At 38.5% G+C, this 24,948-nt stretch overlaps 1 protein-coding gene across 1 annotated transcript; it reads left to right on the top strand.

Annotated features, from left to right (window-relative positions):
- The first annotated feature begins 750 nt into the window (after positions 1–750).
- Positions 751–24,914, top strand: LOC127803984 (proteasome subunit beta type-6). The gene is made up of 9 exons (XM_052340667.1): positions 751–917; positions 17,035–17,202; positions 17,397–17,473; positions 18,046–18,101; positions 19,891–19,963; positions 20,716–20,827; positions 23,676–23,749; positions 24,324–24,398; positions 24,495–24,914. The coding sequence occupies exons 2-9, from the start codon at positions 17,091–17,093 to the stop codon at positions 24,627–24,629; spliced, it is 714 nt and encodes a 237-aa protein (XP_052196627.1). The 5' UTR covers positions 751–917; positions 17,035–17,090; the 3' UTR covers positions 24,630–24,914.
- The last annotated feature ends 34 nt before the right edge of the window (positions 24,915–24,948 follow it).

The following is a 24,948-nucleotide window of genomic DNA, read 5'->3' as shown; positions in this document are numbered from 1 at the left end:
CTACTAAGCTCATTTCTATAAATTATCATTTTTTTTTAAATTTGGTAGTTGGATCTTAGATCCGACTGCATTTTCACCGTCAAAGCAACCCCGATCTACAACGAGGTAAGTCCTTTATTTTGATCAGCCTTATTTTCAACATAGATCTATGATATATATACTCATATACGCGTAAGTTGGGTTTGGCTAGAAGTTTAAGCTTAGATATATGGAGATTTGCCCATTGGATCTTGTTGGTTTTGGGTATTGGTCGATGGAGGTAAGCGTGTCGGGTGGATGCCTCTAATTATTCGAAACCACCGGCCATGGTGGTCGGGCGTGACCGCCAGTGCATTATTCAGTTATGGCCAAAAATTACAAATTAGATTTATGAAAATTCAGCTATTAAGTTTGTCCCATTTTTTTTTATGTCAATTCTCTTAACCTGGCGTTTCTAATGGTAGACTCTAATCGTCGAAAATTTTCACCGGTGGTGGTCGTCAGGGGCGACGATTATGATTCAGTGGTTGAATTCTTGTGCTATTTTTTGTTTATGAGAGTTTTATTATGTTATATTTTTGTGCTAGTTACTAAAATAAACTGTGGTTAAACCAAAATTAGGCAAATTATAATTATATATTGTTGGAATGTGACTCAATAATTAATTGGGTCAAATAAATAACTAATGGGCTTGTATATATATAAACAAATTGGGTTGGGCTGTTGGTGTATAAAGCCCAAGCCCAAGTCCACTTTAATTGGTCTTTCTTCTAACCCCATTTGTGTCCCTTGGCCCCTAGATAAATTGAATAGAGGAAATTAAAGCAGCTCATTCACGTGTTAAGCCAAGGACAGAAACCGTAGTTTTGCAAGAACTGTGAATCTCTCTCGGCAATCAGAACGAACGAAGAAGCGTGCGATTCCAATCTTGTCTCACGGTAAGTATGTATCACTTGGGATTATTGAGATTGTATTCGATTTATCATCTATTTTCGGTGTAAGTTGTTTCGATTTCCTGTCGGTTTTACACTGTAATCTTTATGTAATCCTCTTGTTCTATTCATTATTAGTGGATTGACTAGGGGTTGATAGCCTCTGCCGTGAGTAGGATCCACCTTGGATCCGAACACGTATATGGTTGTGTTCTTGTGTGGTTTGTTCTTGTGATTTCTGGTTTACGTTTTCTGATTGTTTCTTTGAGTTCGTGGTACTGCCGAGATTTTGTGGTTTATTGCAACCCTGTCAACAATGGGATCCACCCATAACACAGGCATCTATTTGGGATTTACCCAACCCACAGGATTCACAAAAACTAGGTTACCAACCTATTTGAATCCAACATGCCTAACTTGCTTAACTCTTACAAAACGATTACAACGATTTAAACAAGATCACAACTCTCACAGTATCGCAAAACAAGAAGAACTAAAACAGAGTACACAATGCTCTAACCCGAGCAATCTACCAGCACTCACAGTCTCTCCTTAAACAATCTCTCAAGCCCAAGCGACTTTACCCAGAGATTAGCGATACAAAGTTAAGGTTCTTACCGATCAAAAACAAAGAGACAACCACTTACTCATGTTCTCCACATCAGATGATAGCAATTGATCATCTCTCCTCCTCCAACTCACAGTGATTCACACAAACAGGGGGGAAGAACAAGGAGTAACAACATGCATTCAAGGGTTTCTCTCAATTGACCTAATCGCTTTAGCTTTCTCTCTTTACAGCCATATTAACCCTATGTGCCATAACCTCTTATGCCTAGACTCCAAAAATGGACAGCCCTTCTTCACTCTCATATCCATTTGAGAGATTTGCATTTTCTTGCGTATGCTCATTTTTCCTTAAAGGACAATTCTTCCTAAGGTGGCCCTCCTTCTTGCAAAGCCAGAAGGTTACTTTTAACATTCCTCTATTCCTAGGTTGAGATTTTGACACACTCCTACTTCTAAATTGAGGACTTCGATCAGGTTTCCCTTTAACATAAAGGCCTATACCAGGATTTAATTTATTTTCTTTCTTGACCTCTAAATCCCTAGACCTTAAAGCCAGTAAGACATCATCTAATGTCAGGGAACTCCTACCATTAATTGCAGTTTTTAGGTCTTTATTGCCTTCTGGCAAAGAATTTAACAGAATTATTGCTTGGTTTTCATCACTGATTTTCTCATCAATGTTTGCTAACCCTATGGTTATAACCTTAAAGTCATCTAAATTCTCTTCTAAGGTCTTAGCAGAATTCATTTTATAACCAAATAACTGTTCTTTTAGGTAAATTTTATTTGACAAAGATTTAGTCATATATAACGACTCTAGTTTAGACCATACCTTAGAGGCTGTTTCTTCTTCATTTACCTGTCGGAGTACATTTTCTGAGAGGTTCAGAATGAGAAGGCTGTAAGCCTATTCATTCATGTCCTGGTCTTCTTGAGTGGGCATCTTACCTTCCTTTTCCACCTTCTGTTCTGTCAAGGCCTTCATGCACCAGTGTTGGATCAAAGCAGCTTTCATCTTCTTCTGCCACATCCCGAAGTCCCCATGGCCATTGAACCTTTCCAGTTCCACCTTCATTGACTCCATCTCTGGTTTGGTTCTCTAATTTATTTTCTTGAACCAGTGCTGTTCTTTTGCCTTTTGATCCAATGGATCTTGCAAGGAAAACAAAGAGAAAAAACAACAGCAACACAGAATCCAAACCGAAAAGAAGTTGAACAAGAATGACACAAGATGAACAGCGTATACAGAACACAAACAGAACAGTAAATATCAAGGTAAACCCAACAGCTTAGACAAAATCAATAATGGCAGTGACACAAGAATACAGTACAGGGACCAGATTGCAATGCTTCCAAATATACGAAGCAATAAGACACAATCAATCTCTCCCAAGACCAAGTGCTTCACACTTACTACAGGGAGTACCAGTACTTCAATCCCCAACGATTCTTGCAATTAACCCACAAAAACATGCCACAGGAAATCAAAACCAGATCGGTTCAAGACTCACAAACAATGGAGAAAAACAAAACCGACGGCAAGAGAAAACCAAATTCTGTAATAAATCCAATACACAGCAAAAACAAGAACCCAGAAAGAAATCAGAAAAACAACCAAAACAACGTGTCAAGATTCAAGAACAAAATTAACCGCGTATACAGCCAGATGTCCAAGACTATTCAAGAATCGCAATGCCCAAACAATAAACAGAATACCTAAATCCCAACGAATATATCATCGAACAGAAAGAAAAAATTAGGGCAAAGGGGAAATAAGGATACTGTCGCCTTCAATCTGTCCTTGCACTTCTCTGTTCATGATCTCCTTTGGATCTTGAAGCCAAATCTGGCTCTGATACCACTTGTTGAGATTTTCCTGCAATCGGCCAACATATATATTTTAATTTGGTTACTAAAATTGATTTAAATTAATCTGTAACATTATGATTTGTGAGTTGTTCACTGTGTGGGTCATGGTGCTTGGATCTGGGCAAATTATAATTATATAGCTCTTTTATCGTTGTTGTTTCAACTCTAGCTATTCCTTGCTTTGTTCTCATTTTGTTCTCTTACTGTGTCTAGTTAACTTTGATGTATTGTTCTATTTTTTTGTATTGGCTGTTGTTTTAATGTTAATTATAGAAAATAAAATGCTACTTATCTTATGTCAAGGATAAAAAATTAACAAAAAGAGCCTTATCATATTATATTTATATTTTACACAACAATATATATATATATGAACAACATGTATAATTAACAAGGGCCTTGTTAATTAACTAGGGCCTCGAAAATCTAATTGGACCTACCTATTTGGCTGTATTTGTTTTTTCAGTTTTGACTTTTATTTTTTTTTACCAGCTGTAAAATGAAAATTCTTTTACTTTTATTCATTTCATATTTCCTATTCATCAACCCAAAATTATCATACTAAACTAATAGGTAATATTGTTCATCAATATTTGTTCTCTCACTAAATTTTACTTGTAGAGAATGTTTGCCTTTGATGTTTTAACATCTTGTATAGTTAGAAGTATCATGTTAAAGAACCAATCTTAGTAATATACTCGGGTCATCATTTAATATTGATTTATTTAATATTTTTTTTTGTATTTTACGCATCTTTGGTATAATGTGCTGATTATTGAAAAAGTATAGCTGGCTATTTTCAAGTCGTGGAGGGCATTTTGATAGGACTTTAAAAAAAAGTGGAGACTCATTGGAGTACTTTTCCCATTATTTATTTTATTAGCACATCAACTTCTAGCTCTCGTGTGTGTGTGTGTGTGTGTGTGCGTTTTCTTTTAACAACTTCTGAAAAAGAAAAAAAAAAAGGGGGGGGGGGGAATCCGCACGAAGACCCGCGAAAGCAAAAACATTAAAGGCAGAATCTAGCTTAAAAATATTTAACATACTTACTAATAATTTAAAAACTATTTTTCAATGACAATGATAGACAGTGTTTGAACATTTTATTTATTTCCTAAAGAAGTTGTAAATATTTATCTAGACTTGTTTTAGCATGTTTACATAATTGAAGGACTCTGTGGGGGAGTGACATAATCAAATCCATCAAGAAATTGAAATTCTGGAGATCCCCCACAAACTCCATAATTTGCATCCTCCAGTTCCGGCAATGGCTAGTCCACATGCACACAATGCTGCCCATTGCCCCAAATGGAACATATTTTTCCACATCACACACACACAAACACACACTTGATGATGAGCCACTGAATAAACTAACAACGCTGTTACTTCTTGAAAATACTGAAGAAACCCTTATGGGTTTTGGCAGAAAAACTCTAGTCTTGGGAGGTTCCTCAGTTTTGGAACCATTTGTATTTTCATTGCTTTTCTTGATCATTTGCTTCTTTAATTTTCTGCTTGTCGTTGGCTTCTGGATCTGTGGATTTCTTGTATTAAGTCTTCTTCCACATTTAAGATGATGTTTCCTTTTGTTAATCCCATGCATGCCTCAATCTGCAACTCTTCCCACATCTCTGTACCCCTATAAATAAAAGTATTACTATTACCAAATATTAGACAAGAATATTATTAAGAGATCAAAAGGATGCTCCTTATGGAAATTTCAAGAAAACACATATATCAGCTTTCTTGGGGAGAGATCTCCATTGGCCTTCACCGTACGTACGTACATACGTGTTCTTGAATATATAATTTGTTAGCAAGGTGTCTTCTTTGGTTGACCATGGCCCGCTCCTCAAGCCCACTTTGGAGCAACAGTGTGATCCTCCCATTTCCCATTTCCATTTTGAAACAAGTAATAATATCATATTTCAATAGATTAATTATTAGCTAACATGTTAATAAATATCAATCTTTATGCAGTCTAATTTTTTAATGTAATTAATTAAATTGGTTTCCAACAAAATATATTGATCATACATTTTAATTATGTACAAACACAATGCATTATTAGTTAGGCCACCTAAAAGCTAGAAATATTGGCCAAAAAGGAAAAACATGAACATGGGACATTGAAAAATTTCATGCCATGTGTACGTAGCATCCTAATTTCAAAATTGCGTGTTGAAATTATACATAAAAATTTGAATAATTTTGAAACAGATAATAAATGGTGTTGTTGAATTTTAGTGGGAGCATTGAGGTGACATCTTCATACGAATGCTTTTACAAAGGAGGATGACTTTTTGCTCAATTCCCACAGACGGCGCCAAATTGTTATTTTCAAACTACAACAATTAAATTTATTTGTCTTGGGATCAGCAAAAGTAGTCTTAATGTTCCATGACTTTTATCTTCTAACTCTAGTAGAGTCCCCTTTTCATGTTTTTAATATCTGTGCCTTCCCATCTTGTGCTTCTGTTGATTGGATTGGTTAATTAGCTTATGAACACTATCAATGTCCTGTTTGGAAAAACTTCTATGAATTCCAGTAAATTTCATTTATTTGGTAAGTTCATGAATGCATATTGTCTTTTCATTTTGTTATTTGATTTTTATCCTCCTTAAGTTATTATAGGATCAAATCGAACACATTACATATAAAAATAAAATAAAAATAGAAAAAAATGTATGTATCTTTAACAGATGTTGCATCTGTCATTTCACAATATCGTCTATGCCTAAGATTTTCTGTTGCAGACCACATATCTGCCTTCTTATTCTCATATCAGATCATTTAATATACAAAAAGTTGTTCTTGATCACCAATGGTAGGATAACAAATGTCTAATATTGTAAATGTTTTGTGACATGTTCCTTTTTCTAGTATGTGTCACGTAGCTTATATGTAATAGGGGTAGATAGGTCCATCCATATTTTGTAATGCCTAATGGGTTGCCAAAATGCAGTTTTGATAGGAAGAATTCCCTCGCGATTCCGATAGAATTGCGTGGGAATTGGTACGTTGGAAGAACCAGAGAATAGGAGGGAGAGAACTAGAGAGGAAGAGAGAGAGAATTCGAGAAAGTGGAGGGAAAGAATGATTCAATTGTATTGCCAAAAGATAATTCTCCTAGTGGCGAAGGTTGATTATATACTTCCAGCCTTGGCGCCACTATTTGGTTACATTTGAATTAAAAAACAGCCATGTGCTATAACTGCTCCTCTATTCCTTATTACAGCAATACCCCTTATCCTTCTACCTTAGAATTCTCTTTATTTACATAATGGCCTCGTGACAATTCTCCCCCACTAGAAGCATTACTTGTCCCCAAGTAATTCATAGAAGTCTTGCTGCCCTCGGAAACTATTTTAGGAGGTCGGGAAGGTATTCCCACGCGTTGTTTTCAAGGTGGAGATTGGACCAGCGCACGAGGACCTCCGTGATGGGGGCTTGGTGCTTGTAGATTATTCTCCTGTCCACTTAGTGATGGGCTTTGGTTCTTGTTGTGCGGGTTGGATTACAGATGGTAGGGAAGAATTGACTGGGTTTGTGTCGGGGAGAGGTTTGAGGAGTGATACATGGTAGTTTGAGCCTGTACGCTACTGTCCCACCTTGGCTAACACTTCATAGGGCCCATAGAATTTAGGGTTCAGCTTAGTGACTGATCTGGGGGAAAGAGTTTTCAGCTGGGCTTGCCTTAGTTTCAAGTACACCTTATCTCCGATCGCGGAAATTCTTTCACTCCTCTTCTGATCAGCATATTGTTTCATTCTGTTTGGGCATTGGCTAGCTCCTCTCTTAGGGTCTGTAACATCTGCTTTCTTTGAGTCAAATAATCGTCCACCGTAGTTACTTGGTTGTGTTTTCCTCCCAGTGGTAAGAGCGGGGGTTTGTATTCATATAAAACTTCAAACGGTGTCATCTTTAGCGAGGAGTGTTGGGTGGTATTGTACCACCATTGAGCTAATGAGAGCCATTTGTGCCACCTGGTAGAATTCATTAGGCACACACATCTTAAGTATGTCTCGAGGCACTAATTAGTTCTTTCGGTCTGTCCATCCGTCTTCGGGTGATACGAAGAAGACATGTGGAGTTGTGTTTCGAGGGATTTCATTAACTCTTTCCAGAGAATGTTGGTAAAAACTTTATCTCTATCTGAAACAATCACTTGAGGCAGCCCATGTAACTTGCCCACCTAATCCAAACAGACCCTGGCCACCTCCTATGCCCTAAATGGGTGTGATAGACCCAAAAAATGGGCATATTTGGTCCACCACCACTAACACACAATCCTTTCCTTCAGATTTCAGCAACCCTTCTATAAAATCCATACTAATGTGAGTCCATGCTTGGTCAGGCACTGGTAATGGTTGCAACAATCCTGGTGGGTGAATGTTTTCATGCTTACATCTATTACACGTGTCACAACCCTTCACATACTCCTTTACTTTTCTCCTCAGTCCTGGCCAAAAGAATAGTTGTCTGACCTTACTGTAAGTGTTTTGCATTCTTGTGTGGCCCCCCACAGGAGAGTCATGTAATGCTTCTAAGATCTTTTGCCTGAGAGTTTCATCCTCACCAATTATAATTTTGTCCTTATATCTCAGCACTTCATGCTGCAAAGAATAACCGGGTTTGCTATAGGGGTCGAGGACCATTTGTTCCATTAGTTCCTTAATCCAGTCTATAATACCCCGAGAGCCCAGAGAAGTTAGTATATATCGAGGATAATGTAAGGAAGGAAACAACACCAGCTGGATACCTTTTGGGCTGAATGCAGGCAATGAACTCCCAAGTTAAGCGTGCTTGACCTGGGGAAATCCAAGGATGAGTGACCTCTTTGGGAAGTTCGTGTAGGCCCATCAGGGTAAGTTGTTTCGGTTCTTCCTATCGCTCAATACGGGATGTTACAGGTGGTATCAGAACTGACTCCTAAGCCTCTGAGCGCGGTGGTGGGGCAAACCTCAGCGAGAACGCTGAGTCCCTAAGGGGGGTGCATGTAGGCATCTTAGGCGAATCCCACATCGACCATGCAAGGGGGGAGATCTGGGATCGGTTGTAAGGTCGCATGACGAGGACGTCATGTGCTCAGGGGGGGAGAATGTAATACCCCGAGAGCCCAGAGAAGTTAGTATATATCGAGGATAATGCATAGTTATTAAAGGCGCGCCTAGGCGCTCCTCATGAAAACCGCGCCTGCATCCTGCCTGCATCATTTCTTTCTCTCCTCTCCAGCATCCCCTCTTCTCAGTTTCAGCATGTATACATCACTACTTATTTACATTTCTTTAGTTTAAGTAAATGTCCACATTTTCTTTTATTTATATTTTACCTTTCCATTTACTTTAATACATAAATGTAAATAAGAAAGTACCCCCCATTTGGATTCAATAAAAATATCTAAAAAATCAAAATCCATAACAATAAGAAAATAGAATTTTGATTTTAGTACAAATTCAGGATTTAGCGATTTTACCACCCCCAAAATACATACCTACTATTTCTTGAAAAATTCATTAAAAATCATTTTAACAACAATGAATATTAACTATCAAAATACCGGGAGTTAGTTTTTCAAAATGAAAACATTTTTTTATATGTCTCCTTATAATGCCCTAATCTTCCAGATTTAGAAAAAATGCGCTAATCTTTCAGACCTAGAAAAATAGCATTTTTCAAAATGAAAGCATTTTCTTGATTGTGGACTTGTAGTGTTTATTGATTATGGAGAATACTAAAGCTATTCCAAAATGTCCTCCATCAATAAAACAAGAGATTGGAGAGTACATGCAAAAGAAGAAAAATAACAGGGAATTAGGGATGAGCAAAATATGGCACCGTAAGATGATGATTTTCAATTTGGTGAAGGGTATGATGATGATAATGATTAAAACTTCTTTATTGATTGTGGACTTGTAGTGTTTATATGTTTGTTTAGAACTTTGCACGATGGTTGGTACTTGTTTGAGTTTGAGACTTTAAGTTTGAACTTTGATGATGTTTCTAGTTTAGAAATTGTATGATGAATGAATTAACTTTGATGTTGTTAGTTTAGAATTTGAAGATAATGAAACATTAATGATATGCATGTGTTATTATTGATAATTTGATAGTTTTTTATGATTTTACAAGATTTTTAGTTTTTTTTCTAAAGGTGCGCCTCGCTTCGCAAAGGCGCGCCTCGCCTCGTGCGCCTCGCGCCTCAGGCTCCAGGACCCTTTGCGCCTCGCTGCGCCTCGCGCCTTTCAGAACTATGGGATAGTGTAAAGAAGGAAACAACACCAACTGGATACCTTTTGGGCTGAATGCAGGCAAGGAACTCCCAAGTTAAGCGTGCTTGACCTGGGGAAATCCAAGGATGGGTGACCTCCCTGGGTAGTTCGTGTAGGCCCATCAGGGTAAGTTGTTCCGGTTCTTCCTATCGCTCGATACGGGATGTTACAGGTGGTATCAGAGCTGACCCTCGAGCCTTTGAGCGCGGTGGTGGGGCAAACCTCAGCGAGAACGCTGAGTCCCCGAGGGGGGGTGCATGTAGGCACCTTAGGCGAATCCCACATCAGCCATGCATCGGGGGAAGATCTGGAATCAGTTGTAAGGTCGCATGATAAGGACGTCATGTGCTTAAGGGGGGGAAAATGTAATACCCCAAGAGCCCAGAGAGGTTAGTATATATCGAGGATAGTGTAAGAAAGGAAACAACACCAGTTGGATACCTTTTGGACTGAATGTTGGTAAAGAACTCCCAAGTTAAGCGTACTTGACCTGGGGTAATCCAAGGATGGGTGACCCCCCTGGGAAGTTCGTGTAGGTTCATCAGGGTAGTTGTTTCGATCTTTTCTATCGCTCAATGCGGGATGTTACAGGTGGTATCAGAGCCGACCCCCGAGCCTCTGAGCGCGGTGGTGGGGCAAACCTCAGCGAGAACGCTGAGTTCTTAAGGGGGGGTGCATGTAGGCATCTTAGGCGAATCCCACATCGGCCATGCAAGGGGGAGATCTGGGACCGGTTGTTAGGTCGCATGACGAGGATGTCATGTGCTCAAGGGGGGGAGAATGTAATACCCCGAGAGCCAAGAAAAGTTAGTATATATCGAGGATAGTGTAAGGAAGGAAACAACACTAGCTGGATACCTTTTGGGTTGAATGCAGACAAGGAACTCCCAAGTTAAGCGTGCTTGACCTGGGGAAATCCAAGAATGGCTGACCTCCCTGGGAAGTTCGTGTAGGCCCATCAGGGTAAGTTGTTCTAGTCCTTCCTATCGCTCGATACGGGATGTTACACAGTCACCCTGGGTGTAGCTAGCCATTACTTCCCGGAACCAATCTGGGGTAATTGTAGTGATAGCCGCTAAGGCTCTTTCTTCCACACACCGAGATAAGGCATCAATTGCTTTGTTCTCCTGACCTCTCTGGTATTGAATAACATAGTCCAGACTTGACTTGCCCTTTCTCTGGAGGTGGGTGTGAAGTTTCTATTGTAACAAAAACGTAAGGCTTTCGTGGTTGGTCTTTATGATAAACCTCCCTCCTTCAAGATAGTGTCGCCACTTCTCCACAGCTATTAGCACCTCTAGTAGCTCTTTATCATATATACTGAGGCCTAAATGCTTAGGGGCCAATGTTTGGCTGATGAAAGCCAAGGGTCTGCCACCTTGCGTCAGGACTGCCCCCACCCCGCTATCACTGGCATCAGTTTTAATACAAAGGGCTGATTAAAATCAAGTAGGCTCAGTGTAGGTACCTTACTCATAGCAACTTTCAAACGTTCAAATGCCTCTTCCGCCCTCTCATTCCAATGGAAGCCTTTTTTTTTCAGCGGCTCTGTTAGTGGTCTATTGAGGGTGCCATAGTCTTTGACAAATTTGCAGTAGTAGCCGGTGAGACCCAAGAATCCCCGTAGAGCTTTCACATTAAGGGGTCTAGGCCAAGCAGTCATAGCTACTACCTTATGCGGATTTGTACTAACTCTTGCCCCAGAAATGACATGGTCGAGATACTCCACTTGGGATTGTGCAAATGCACATGTAGACCTCTTAATGTACAACTTATTGAATCAAATGACTTGTAGAGTTGCTCTTAAGTGCTCTAGGTGTGTGGAAAAAGTGGGGCTGTATACTAGAATGTCATCAAAGAATACCAAAATAAATTGGCGTAGGTAAGGCTCAAATACTTGATTCATAAGGGGTTGGAAGATTGCTAGAGCGTTAGTCAATCTAAAGGGCATTACCAAGAATTCATAATGCCCTTGGTGGGTTCTAAAGGCAGTTTTGTAGATATCATTGGGATGCATTCTAATTTGGTGATACTCAGATCTGGGGTCAAGTTTAGAGAAAATCTTGGCTTCATGCAATTCATCTAACAGGTCTTCGATGATGGGTATTGGGAATTTGTTCTTGATGGTGAGGGAATTGAGCTAGCGATAATCAATACAAAACTGCCAACTGCCATCTTTCTTTTTTACCAATAACAAGGGAGAGGCATAGGGGCTGGTGCTTGGCTGTATAACAGAAGTACTGAGCATGTCTTTGATCATGCGTTCATTTTCAACCTTTTGTTTTGGGGGGTATCTATATGAGCGGATATTGACTAGTTCTACGTTGGTTTGGTGGTTGATAGTGTGGTCTATGGGTCTTGGGGGTAGTAGAGACTTAGGCACCTCAAACAAGTCCACAAATTCATCTAAGAGTAAATTGAGAGAGTCTAGTTGAGTTACCTCCCAAGGAGCCGTTGTGGTTTCCACCGAGTTCAACTTATCTCCTTTGTCTTCTATGTCTTCCTTCCCTTCTATAGAATGTACCGAGAAAAGTTGGGCTACTTGCGTCCGCTTGCTCTTGAGTAATTTGTGTAACTTTTTGCCTGAGATCATTTTACATGTCCCTGCTTCTACATTGCTAGTTAGGGTCATCCCCCTATCCCATTTCTCGAATATCACCTCCATCTTGTTAAAGTCAAAGCAAATGGGGCTGAATTCTCTTATCCAATCAACCCCTAAGACCATGTCACAACCCCCAAATTTGAGTAGGCGAAGATCAGCCTCAAAGTCTTCCCCCTGCATTTGCCAACAAAACCCCACACAAGTGGACTTGCACAAAACTTTCTGGCCATTAGCTACTGTCATTGCCAAGGGCTGTGTCCCCGTGAGGTTGCACTTCAATCTCCTCGCTATCCTTTCGTCTAGGAAGCTATGAGTGTTTCCGCTATCAATAAGAATCATCAGATAGTTACCTCTAGCCTTCCCTTCCACCTTAATAATTTTGTTAGTCACCACTCCCCTTAGAGCATGCAAGGATATCTCCACCTTCTCATCTTCCCCTTCTTCTTCCAGAATGTCTCCATCCTCTTCTTCTCCCACTTGTTCTGCCCCTTCTAGTAGCAATAGCTGCCTTTTACATTGGTGGTTAGGTGTGTATTTGTCTCCACACCTAAAACAGAGGCCTGCCAATCGCCTCTGCTTCATCAAATTTCCTTGTATTGGTGGAGGAGGTGCTGGTAAGGCTGCCAAACCCTTGCTTCCTGAACCCATGCTTCCTCATTCCTTCCCCATCCTCTGTTACTTACTAGCATGGGTGCCATCTTCCACCCTCTATTGACACCCCTCTACTTCTTGACCAATGCCTCCACTGTCAACTCTTGAAGTTTGGCACACTCAGTGGCTTGCTGGACAGTCTTGGGTTGGAACATTTTGACTGTAAGGCAGACCTCTTCGTTCAAACTGCTTATGAAGCTTGATACGAAGTACCCCTCGGTGAGGGTAGGGTTCGAGAGCAACATCAGGGCCTTCAACTCTTCAAATCTCTGTTGATAGGCCTGCACCGATTCTCCTTGTCTTAATTTGTTAAATTCTTCGACCACATCCAACATTCCCTTCTCCCCAAACCATTCGCACAATCCTTCCACAAATTCTTCCCACGAGCAGTCCTCCCTTGCACCACTCCAGCCTTGGAACCATGCGTCTCCCTCATCGTTTAAGTAGGCTGCCGCAAATGTGATTCGCTGAGCTTCGGCCACATTGTGCAAGCCGAACAACCTCGCACAACGCCTCACCCACCACCTCGAGTTATGGCCATCAAAAAGTGGTATCCCCATCTTAGGTATGGGAAAACTAGCTTGGTGTGATCTGGTTCCATAGCCTTGCCTCCTAACTTCTATATTCTCTTCCATCGCCTGTGGTGCCACCTCCAACTCTGCTGATCCCTCCGATTGGCCATTACCTCCTGGGCCACGCAGGATTGGCTTCGATTTGTTTCTTGTTGGAAACTCGAGGGAAATACGCACCTGAGTCTGGTGAGTGAGCATCAGAACAAACTGTTGCATCTGATCTTTAAGGGCTTGCCCTTGCTCCCTCATTTGTTCTTCCATTCTTGCTGCCTGTGATCTGCTCTCTTCGTGCCACACATTCACCGTGCCTTCAATTCGTCGATCCACTGAATTCTCCATCGATTCCATCCTACTCTGGATCTCACCAATCGTTGTCGAAATCTGATGGAGCTTCTACTCTATTTGCTTCATTTTAGTTTCGTCAGCCATCCCCTACTTCGATCGCCCAAGATGGTGCTCTGATACCAAATTGTCAGACTGTAGGTTTGACAAGAAGAATTCCCTCGCGATTCCGATAGAATTGCGTGGGAATTGATAGGTTGGAAGAACAGAGAATAGGAGGGAGAGAATGAGAGAGAGAATTCGAGAAAATGGAGGGAAAGAATGATTCAATTGTATTGCCAAAAGATAATTCTCCTAGTGGCGAAGGTTGGTTATATACTTCCAGCCTTGACGCCACTATTTGGTTACATTTGAATTAAAAAACAGCCCTGTGCTATAACTGCCCCTCTATTCCTTATTACAGCAATACCCCTCACAGGCTTACCCTTCTACCTTAGAATTCTCTTTATTTACATAATGGCCTCGTGACATGGGTGAGCCTTCTAGAAGGGCCCTCTAATAGCCTATATATTCGGATGTACTGGAGCCACGCTCCCAATGATTAGTAAGAATTTTCTTTGGTTTCTGTCTCCTTTATGTTATTCTTTCTCTCTCTATCCACTCTCTTCTCCGATTAGCCGGAACTCCCTTTGAATTCCGTCCATGACCTTGTCAGACCAATCAGTGCTGACAGTATGTGTATCTCAATCTTACAGGACATGAGTTATTCTATTCATCCTCTTAATCCATTTGCTTTTAAACTCTTTTTTTCTTATTAGTCATAAGAAACAAATAATAAAGTGAGTGGCAGAGATAGTGGAGTTGATTTTACAAATAATGAGCAAATCTTAATACTTCATGTGTGTGTCAATTACGTTTTGACAATAAACTGGTCCAGTTGGGGGTAGGGGTGCTACTTCATGTGTGTGTTAATTACGTTTTGACAGTATTCTGCATTCTTGCTCTATTTGCCCTTTACCAATCCTAACTGGTCCCTGTGCCGACTTAGGAATTTTTGAGACTTTGGGTTTGGGCTCCTCCAACCATTTTCTCCTTCCCTTTGGCCCCGTTTGTTGCAGCTTAATTAAAGAAATTATAGCTTATAGCTTTTTAGATTATAGCTTCTAAAACTTAGAATAAGTTGTGAACCTGTTTGCTGCAACTTTTTAGAAGTTGTAGTTAATTAGTTGTGGTGTTTGATACCATAAGCTGTAAAATAACTTATTTTTGTATAATTGTCTATAATACCCTTAGTAGTTATAGAATGATAATTTAAAAATTAATTAGTGTATATGTATAAGTTTCAAGTGTTATAAAAAAATTAATTAGAGTATAGAGAGAGAGGAAGATGGCGAGAGAGAGGAAGAGATTTGAAAATGGAGATGACGGTGGAGAAGAAAAACCCATGATTGTGTAGGCAAGAGAGTAATTCTTTGTTAAAAATAAGGGCAAAATTGTCACAAAAATATAATCATTTAAGCAGAAGTTGTAAAAGCTGGGGTACCCCAGCTTTGAAAAAGTCAGCTTTTACCCCTTCCAAGAGCTAGTAAAAGCTATAAGTTAGAATTCTATAAGGTAAAACAAACACTACATCCCAACTTTTTTGAAGCTAGAAGCTAAAAGTTGCAACTTTTAAGCTGTAACAAACAGGCCCTTTGGCTTTCCTTCTAGCCTCCTCTTCCTCTGCTTTCTTAATCCTTTCGGCTTCTTCAGCTTGCTTAGTCTTGATTGGTTTTTCTGTTGCTATTTTGGGTTTGGGCTCCTCAACCATTTTCTCTTTCCCTTTGGCTTTCTTTCTAGCCTTCTCTTCCTCCATTTTTGTTCCTTTCTTTGGCTTTGGCTTTGGCTTCGGGTTTAGTTCATTAAAATGCAGGCTTTTCCATTAAAGTTGATTGACTATTATTTTTATAATAATAATAATAATCTTTTGTTATTACCAAAATTAGATTAAGCAGCCAATGAGTGTGTAACATAATCATGCATTTAACTGAGGATATCATTAATTCCTTGCACTAGTGTTTTTTGGTCTTCTATGTTTTCTTATCCAAACTGAGTCTCGACCAAACCACAAGATTAAGCGTAAATAACGAAAGATAAACCAAAATATAAAGAACACGAGATTGACGTGTTCGGATCTGTAAAGAGGATCCTACTCACGGCAGAGGTTTCGTCTCTAGTCAATCCACTAAATATTTGATCGATTACAACGGATTACATCAGCTTATAACAAGAACACATGAAATACAGTATTGCAAAGACAACCGAAGAACTGAAACAAGTAACATCAAACATTACCTGTGCAAGTAGTCACTTCAGCCACAATCCTTCACGTCTCAGGCGTATTTACAACAGGAATTACACAATACAAATAGATCTTACCAATAACAAGCTGAGCGATCGAAGAAGGGATTCACGAGAGTGCGTCTCTATTCATGCGCTGAAAGTAGGGTTTTTAGAAAGAGAGAATGAGCCAATTGACGATTAGGGCATCAAAGGGACCTTATATAGCAGCGAGCAATCTGAGCTGGGCCGAAGCAAAAAACACTCATGGGCCACATGAGTTTTTGGGCTTGGCTCAGAAACATATCTCGGCCCAATGGATCTTGGCCTACAATATTAGTCAGCACAATTATCATCAATAGGTTATATATATACATGATAATTGCATTTTAAATGTAAGTAAGATGAAACCCCAATTGCATATAAGAAAAATGCAAACTGAATACACATGGAACAACATAAATGATAAAATCATTTTAATGCATTTTGAATTACCTTATTTAACATTCTAGTTGTTGTTACTATGTCTACTTTCTATTCTTTTTCTGCACGGTGGGAATTTGGCCCACTTCCAAGGCTGAAATTCCAGGTGTGGCTTCTGTCCTGTTGACTCTGGTTGCTGGTGTCTTGCAGGGGAAATCAAATCATATCAACTTTAGAATTTCTTAATAAAAACTTCTATTATCAGCAATAGTTACTTTGATTCATAATTTTCTTTTCAGGGTAGGATTATTACAGATTACATAATTTTCTAAAGAAATTCAGTTTACAATTTTCTTTATGCACGGTTTGAATGGGATAGATAATAGATGGATGGATAGGTTTAGTGGGACCAAGCTTGATATGATATGTATGAGTTATTGTTGTTAATGATTGGGTTGCATCATATTTTCTAGTAACTTATGAATGATTGGGTTGTTAATGATTGCTCATATAAGTTTTGCACCATATTTTCTGATTGGGTTGTTAATGATCTTGTTAGGGCTTTCGAGCATTGCTTTCAAAATCGCTTGAATTCCAAGAAATACTGATATTCTGATGGAAAATCCGAGTATGGATGTGAATGGCCCTCACAACATGGGAACAACGATCATCGGTGTCACTTACGATGGAGGTGTCGTCCTCGGCGCTGACTCTCGAACCAGCACGGGTACCAAATCTACCCTTTTTCTTTTTTTCTTTTAATTTTGCACCATTCCATTTGTTTGGCTTATGAGGAACTAAAGAATCCATTTCTTATTGTTTACTAGTCCTTAGTTGTAAATCAAACAGAGAGTTAGTTGCCGAATGTAATGATTGAAATTTGATGAAATGCTCTGTTCTTTTGTTGGTGTTGATTGATAGGAATGTATGTGGCTAATCGTGCATCGGATAAAATCACGCAGCTGACTGATAATGTCTACGTTTGCCGCTCGGGATCAGTATTTCTCATCTTCAGATTTTGACCTTTTGGGTTTCAGTTTCATTGTTTTGCACAATACTTTTATGCCTTGGATTTGGTTCCTTTTCTTCATGTACTGGGCTTTCTCGAATATGAATTTATGGGGTTGTGGCAGTACCTGCAAAAATATCTGTGGTTTTTTATGTCAGTTCCAGATGATATCATTTATTTAGATGTTTTGTTATTTCTTTTCCTTATTCTATGAGTTCTAGGACTTCTCATTTATTGTGTAAAAGAAATCTCTTGAATATTGTCTATTGTCCCTGTTTTTTGGTCATTTCCATTCTGTACTGTGTAAAGATGCACTTGGGCACACATAGATGCAAGTGACAACCAAAGGATAAGATGAGAGTTTGCGATAGCGCACTATATATTTTGTTCATCTGTCAACTACTTCCTAAGGGAATAATGACTATTTATTTATTCTCCTACAAATGTGCTTAGAATTTCCTCTCTTATGAACCCTTAAGAGAATTGCAAACTTAAGCAAAATAATAATGTTCGATCTGGATTCTTGTTCGATGGGTCATTTTTAACTTCTACCTTTTGCAGGCTGCTGATTCTCAAATTGTATCTGATTATGTACGGTACTTTCTTCATCAGCACACGTGAGTGGTTCTTTTATAAGTACTGTTATAATTTTCTTTATTATTGGATCTCATGTACTTGTTGCATCTTAGTATGTTGTAATTGCAGCTGCGTTAACCTTTTACAGATCCCCATTTGAAACATCTTGATAAGAGTATTAATTAAATATGAAACTTTTTTTGCCTTTTCTGCAATTTTTGATACGAATTAAAGGCTTGGTTGCTATTGGAGTAAAAGGGGGGATGAAGCTTTCTTCAACAAATTTAGGCTGACATACAGACTAATTGAAAGATAGATAAGAAATAATCAAATGAAAAAGAAAATTAAGAAGGGATTGAAAGTGTTATTAGCCGTCCTTGTAAAAACCAAAAAATCTAGGCCTCTCTAGCTAAGGTAAACATTTTAAATGGATCTAAGGATCTATAGTTGAGTTCTTCATGGTGACATGGTGTCTAGAGTGATAAAATTCATGCAATGTACCAATTATCATTGTTGTGGATTGAATGATATCTTTATGCTGAATGAATGAGTTTTCTGAACTTTTTTATTTTTTTCAATTTGTTGTATTTTGTGCTCCATCATCAATGCACTACTTTCCTTCAACCTTTAGATCCATGTCCAGAGGGATTCCTTTGTAGTGATGGCATCTATTATCTGACTTAGACTATATCCCCTTGTTGGGTGGTAGGTCACTTCCTAGTGTACATTCTTTAGGAGAGGTTCTGGGTTGGTCTACCCACATTGGTTACTACTAAACCCTAAACAGCCCTCCCTCCCTCACTCAAGTTCATCATGGGCCAAGGCCTTTAAAAAAATGCCTACGAGAATCCTCTATTTTCCTATTGGGGACTACAAACTCTAATTAGCCTTGGTAGGGAGGTTGCTTTGGACTCCCTCCTCAAGGAATTAAAAGTGTGGGAAATTGTTGGATGATAAGTTCTTGTGAGCCTTAGGGTGCTGTGAGAAGAATTCTGCAGGACCTTGAGCTTGTCAGAAAGGACAAGTTCACGTGACAACAATGTGAGGCATGTGTTGGATTTGAGCCACTTGTCCACACCAACAATGATTGAGGGCAGGGAGACGTGGAATATATGATGTGTGTGAGAAAGGTTTGTAGGATGCAATGGTATTGTTTAGTTGAGCATGAGAAATGGGGAAAGGAAGACAGAAGTGGGGAGGGATGGCCTCAAAACAAAAGGCAAGTGTTGGGATGCTAGTCACATCATGGGATAGGATTGATAGCTGGCTTGTTGGTCCACCTGGTAGAGGATAATTTGCTTCCTATTAGCAGAGTTGTCATTCTATGAATGCATTCCTTCTCGCCATGAATAGGCAGCATAATGTGTAAGGCTACTGGTGTATGGCACTTTCTCTTGGTGTGCAATCTCTCCCCTTCTAGATGTATCAAGGTCAAGGCCTCTTGTGGGAAAGCACATGGCCTTTTGTGGGGTTGCACAATGTTATTTGGGATTGTGCTGTCATCCTTAAATCAATTAACTCAACAAGCAGTTGATTCTCTCCTTGTCATTTGTTCTTTCAAACGCCCTCTATATGGGAATATTCCTCAAGTAGTTTTGCCGGATTGATTCCTTTTTATTTGTTAATTCAAGTTACACTTTCTGTTTATATCAGATATGGTGTTGTGCTCATGCTTCATACTTAGTTTTAAGATGTTTTGAAATTAGACTTAAGAGCCTTGTATGGAAAGCTATAGCCATAATTGAAGTCCAGCCACATTTTTTATAATTTCATCTTATGTGGTTTCCAAATATTAGTCTGCATTCATAAAACAGTATTTTTTTTGTGCAGGATACAGCTGGGGCAGCCTGCAACTGTCAAAGTTGTTGCAAATCTTGTCAGGCTAATGTCATATAATAACAAGGTTTGAGTTTATGATTTAATTTAAAAAGGATGTATGGCACATATTTCCCATATGTTCAACAGTGGAATGCCACTAATGGTCATTTACACTGCTGGAAAAAGTATCTTACTGTTAACCTGCTCCTCTTCTCCTCTATTTCTTGTACGCTGCCAGAGTCATATATTTACTGCAAAAGGAGGATACGAGGCTAAAATCTAAGATGAATTTGTATTCTTATTAGTCAATAAAATATTTTAATCATTATGTAGCTTGGTAACTGGAAAAAATTTCAGGAACTAGTTGGTTATATGTTTATATATATTTTGAAATAAGAACTAGTTGGTTATATGTTTATATATATATATTTGAAATAACTGTCTGGTGTTTATATTTTTATCTGTGTCAGTTGTTAATATCCAAAGTCTGTACACATAATGTGTGAGGTTAGAGTAATCAAAAGCTGCAACCCAATTCTCAAACTTTTTAAGTACTGAATTGAAATCATTAGATGCCCATGCCATGCATAGGCTTCTAAAACTCCTAGACTTGGTTGCAAAAACTTATCTGAACTATCCTGAAACCATATAGAAGAACAACCAATCCATAAGCTTCTTGTCTATGTTGTGGCAATTTATTACCTGTTTGTTCAGGTGCAGTATCACCTTATCTGTACTTTATGGTGGCAGTTTATTTCTATTGAACAGCATAATTCATGTTTAGTAGGTTGTTTAAGGTTCTGTTGATGATTGAGTGGTGTGATCTGGATTTCACAGAACATGCTACAAACTGGTTTAATTGTTGGTGGGTGGGACAAATATGAAGGCGGAAAGATATATGGGATTCCTCTTGGGGGAACATTAATAGAGCAGCCTTTCGCCATTGGAGGTTGGTAACATTTCAAACTTATTTTGGGATCTGAGTTTGGATTCTTGTGTTGTTCTCTTCCCAGCCCGAGAATCCAATGGGCATACATTTAGTTTACAATTGAATGTTAAGACACCAGCTGTTATTGTCTTTGCTGTCAGATAACTTGTTCTGTCCCTATTAGTATATTTTTCTTTCAATAACCTATTCTATTACTGGGGTGTCAATCAATTTATCTGCTCGTTGTGGATCATATTTCATCTTCCCCTGCTCCAGTCAAAGGGGAAAAAAGAAATTATTACTGTTAAAAAACGACAATGACTGGATGCCTTATATCTATCACGACCCCAAGAATTAGGAAGATATTTTCTTATTTTTAATTTCAGTTGTTATATATATTTATTTGTGTTTATTTACAGTTATGTTCTAGGAATTATAGTTATGGAGTAGTGGGGGGTAGTGTAGTGATTTAGGAGCAGTTATTAGTAGTGGTGTAGTGGTAACTGCTCTATAGAATCGTGGGCTGTTTATATATACAGCCATAGCCCTCGTATGTCAATAGAATCGTGGCTGAGGATGTCAATGTATGAATTATGAAAAATTTATTGAAGTATCTCATTTCCCCCTATTGTTCTCTCTGATTTCCCTCTCAATTCTGTCAGATTTCTTTCCCATTTCTCCCAGTTTTCCCCCTATTTTCTGTTAGTTTCCCTCATTTTGGTTTGCCTCCCCCTTATTTCTTCCTATTTTCCCCTTAAATTCCAGTTGTACCTTCAAAGAAAACATTAGTTAGAACTAGAGTCCTGACAATATCATTTTAACATTTGATGACAAAATTAATCTGCATAAATATCTCATCAACAAATAATGATATAAAATAAAGAAGTGTGATTTTGGGTTGGTGGAGGTGCTTGAGGAGTTATATTGTTTGAATCTAGAAAAGCAAAAATAATTGCAATTTGGATGAGAGTAGGATGCATTTAAACTAGTGTCAGTCATGAATTTGAAAGTGTTTGATGAGTGTTGTTTTAAATATGGCATGAAATTTTATAGAAACGTCCATGCTTCTTAGGTTCAAATCAAAAGAATATAGATATCTAAATGTAAATATTTTATATTTATAAAATATTGAACAAATAATGATGTATTTTTATGAAATAATCAACAAATGATGTAATTGAAAGATTTTGGATCTAAATAAGTTGGAAGAGCAGATATATATAAAATCATAAAGTATAGACTTATTATGGAATGCTTGAAATTCTTGATTTAAATCTTCACTTATGCTTTGCTATATATCAAGTTCAAATAATAGAAGCCATTTAGTAACCTTAGGGTTAGCGTTAAGAAAAATACACATCACAGTTAATAGATACCATCATTATCTGTGAATTTATGAATTTTAATGCTTCTCAAAGAGTTGGATCCTTCTTTTAGAGATGTTACGCTCTTTGAATTTGTTTGGTCATGTATGGTAGTGTGTTTTATTTGGATGCAGGATAAAACCCATTTAATGTGTGGAAGTAAATTTTTGCATATTATGTTGTGTAAATGAAATAAGATTTATATTGCTTCGCAGTCTATAACTTTTAATTTATGACAGTTTGGATAGCTAATATGCACGAGCCTTGATAACTACATGTAGAAAAGTTAATCTTCAGGCTAATAGTCTAGTTGCAACTGTTAAAAGAGATTAAGACATAGTTATTGAAGTTATTAAGAAAACATAAATACACAATATTACATTGTGATACTGAATCACTGATATCGTAAAATGTTGGTGAGCTTCATTTGATACTTACTAGGCTTCGGCAGTTTGATCCATAGCGATAGCTTATGGGAAGGAAGTATATAGCTGCATTTCTGTTCAATAAAGAATGGGCCTTGCAGTGGCTTGCTAGCTAAACTCTTATAACTGGTGCTTCTCAACCAATGACTTTAACTTTTTAACAAGAAAGGTAGATTGTTAAGCATTTTATAATTCCAAATAGGTACGAATTAATGTGTCTTCACTGCAGAGCCATTGAAGGTTACTTTATCAACACGAGACTACTATAAAAAGTGAAATTCAATGTGATTAGCAAGTGAAAAGAGTGGGCCAATCATTTTTGCCTGTGTCATGGCATTTAAGAATAACGGAAGTTATGGAGGACCATTTGAGCTCCATTTGGAGGGCATACACTAGTTTTATATATCAATATGTATGTCATTTGCTCTCCATAAATTTATTTAGCTTAATTAAATAATTAATTGGGCAGACATTTTCTGGAATTGATGCTTGTAGTTATTTCCAGAAATATGCATATCAATTTATTGAATAATCCTCTGAATCTGACCTGTTTGAACAGATATATTGAGCTGTTAATTATGCTTGGTACGATGGATAATGGATGTAGATACCATTTCCCAGTAGTAATGGCTTCTTAACAGGCTCTCGGTATGGTATATGTATAAGCAAACAATAGCAGCACCAAGCCTTAATCCCACTAGGTGGGGAGGATGATGAAATATGTGTATATTTAATTTTAATTTGTATCCTCATAATATATGTTTGGATGTTTTTCAGTCTTCTTTTCTTTTCAATTTGCCAGCTTGTTGAATCATCTTACCATGCCTAGATGATGACTGTCAGCAGCTGAACTCTTATTTAAATTTTTACACACAAGTAACTTCTTTCTGTTTCATCTTCTAAGCTTTTGATTCTTCTATGCTGTTGCAGCTGTTACTAGGAAGTGTAAACTTTTTTCAAATAATAGACTTGTATCTGAAACAGCTGTTTGAGGATGTTCTGTTTTGATCTTGAAATACCAGAAGCACACTGTAATGTTATATTTATTGGATTCAAAGATTTATCATCAACATTTAACAGGATCTGGCTCTAGTTACTTGTATGGATTCTTTGATCAATCATGGAAAGAAGGAATGACCGAGGAGGAGGCTGAGGTATGTAGTTGACTTTTGCAACTAGATAAGTGTCATTGACTACATATAGTTGATCATCACGAATCTTGTCATTCTTGGACCTGTCATACTTAGCCTGCTCGTGACAGCAGTTGACTACTTGAAACAGAATGTTGGTTGCTACTTTTGATGGGATGGCCTTTGCCTTAAGAACAAAACTGGGGCCATGTTGCATGGCTTCATATTTATTTCCTGTATAAAAATCTTTGTAACTTGAATTCCCCAGGCTCGCATGCTTGTACTTGAGAGAAAAGAAACAGGAAAAGAAAATCTGGGCTGATGCCACTTTAAGACTGTGCACCTTTACTGAACTAGTGGATCAGAAACTACCACTTCAGCTAACAGCTAATGGCCACTAGATTTTGTACCGACTCTTTGGTCATGTATTCTGCCCATTTAATTTACCATTGATGTTCTCCATTTGTTTTTTGTTTTTCATTACATAGAACTTTTTATGATGGTAAGTTCCTGCCCAAAGGATGGAATTGTTACTGGGGCATGATTTTAGAGTCAAGCTTATTTTATTGTTTTTAACACTGTCGGTGTTGTACTGCAGCAATTGGTGGTCAAGGCCGTTTCCCTTGCCATTGCTCGAGATGGCGCCAGTGGGGGTGTTGTTCGGACTGTCACTGTAGGATTTCATTCGCCGAGTTCGCCTTTTCCTGTTCTGATGCTCTCTCTACTTCAGTAGCTAAACCTATTTCTTCTTGTCCTTATATTTCTGCAGATAAATTCAGAGGGCGTGACGAGGAAATTCTATCCAGGCGATAAGCTGCCATTGTGGCACGAGGAGTTGGAGCCTCAGAACTCGTTGCTAGACATACTGACTGGGTCTCATCCTGAGCCAATGAGCACTCAATGAAGATTGCCATGGTTGTTGATCACTGTATTATTGCTCATCGGGCAGTTATTATCAAATTGGATGCTTTTCTGGGTTTCAAAACAACCAATCTTGACTTGTGTACTTTGGCACTCTTTTTATCATCCTAGCTAGACATGTTAGTTAACATTTGACTGAAACATCGGTGAGGGATCCGCCCAATCTGTGGAGGGGAAAAAAAAATTCTGCTTCTTGTTTTACGTTTAGCTTCTTTGATCAAGGGGTTTGTGTCTTGAATATTATCAAATCACAGGTTCAGTTCTTGAAGTTGGAGGTGTGCATGGATTTATATCGGTGGGTA

Source organism: Diospyros lotus, chromosome 6 (assembly GCF_014633365.1).
Source record: "Diospyros lotus cultivar Yz01 chromosome 6, ASM1463336v1, whole genome shotgun sequence".
NCBI classification, from domain to species: Eukaryota; Viridiplantae; Streptophyta; class Magnoliopsida; order Ericales; family Ebenaceae; genus Diospyros; species Diospyros lotus.
The sequence above is the reverse complement of the archived record's forward strand: the minus strand, read 5'-3'. Positions and strand labels throughout refer to the sequence as shown.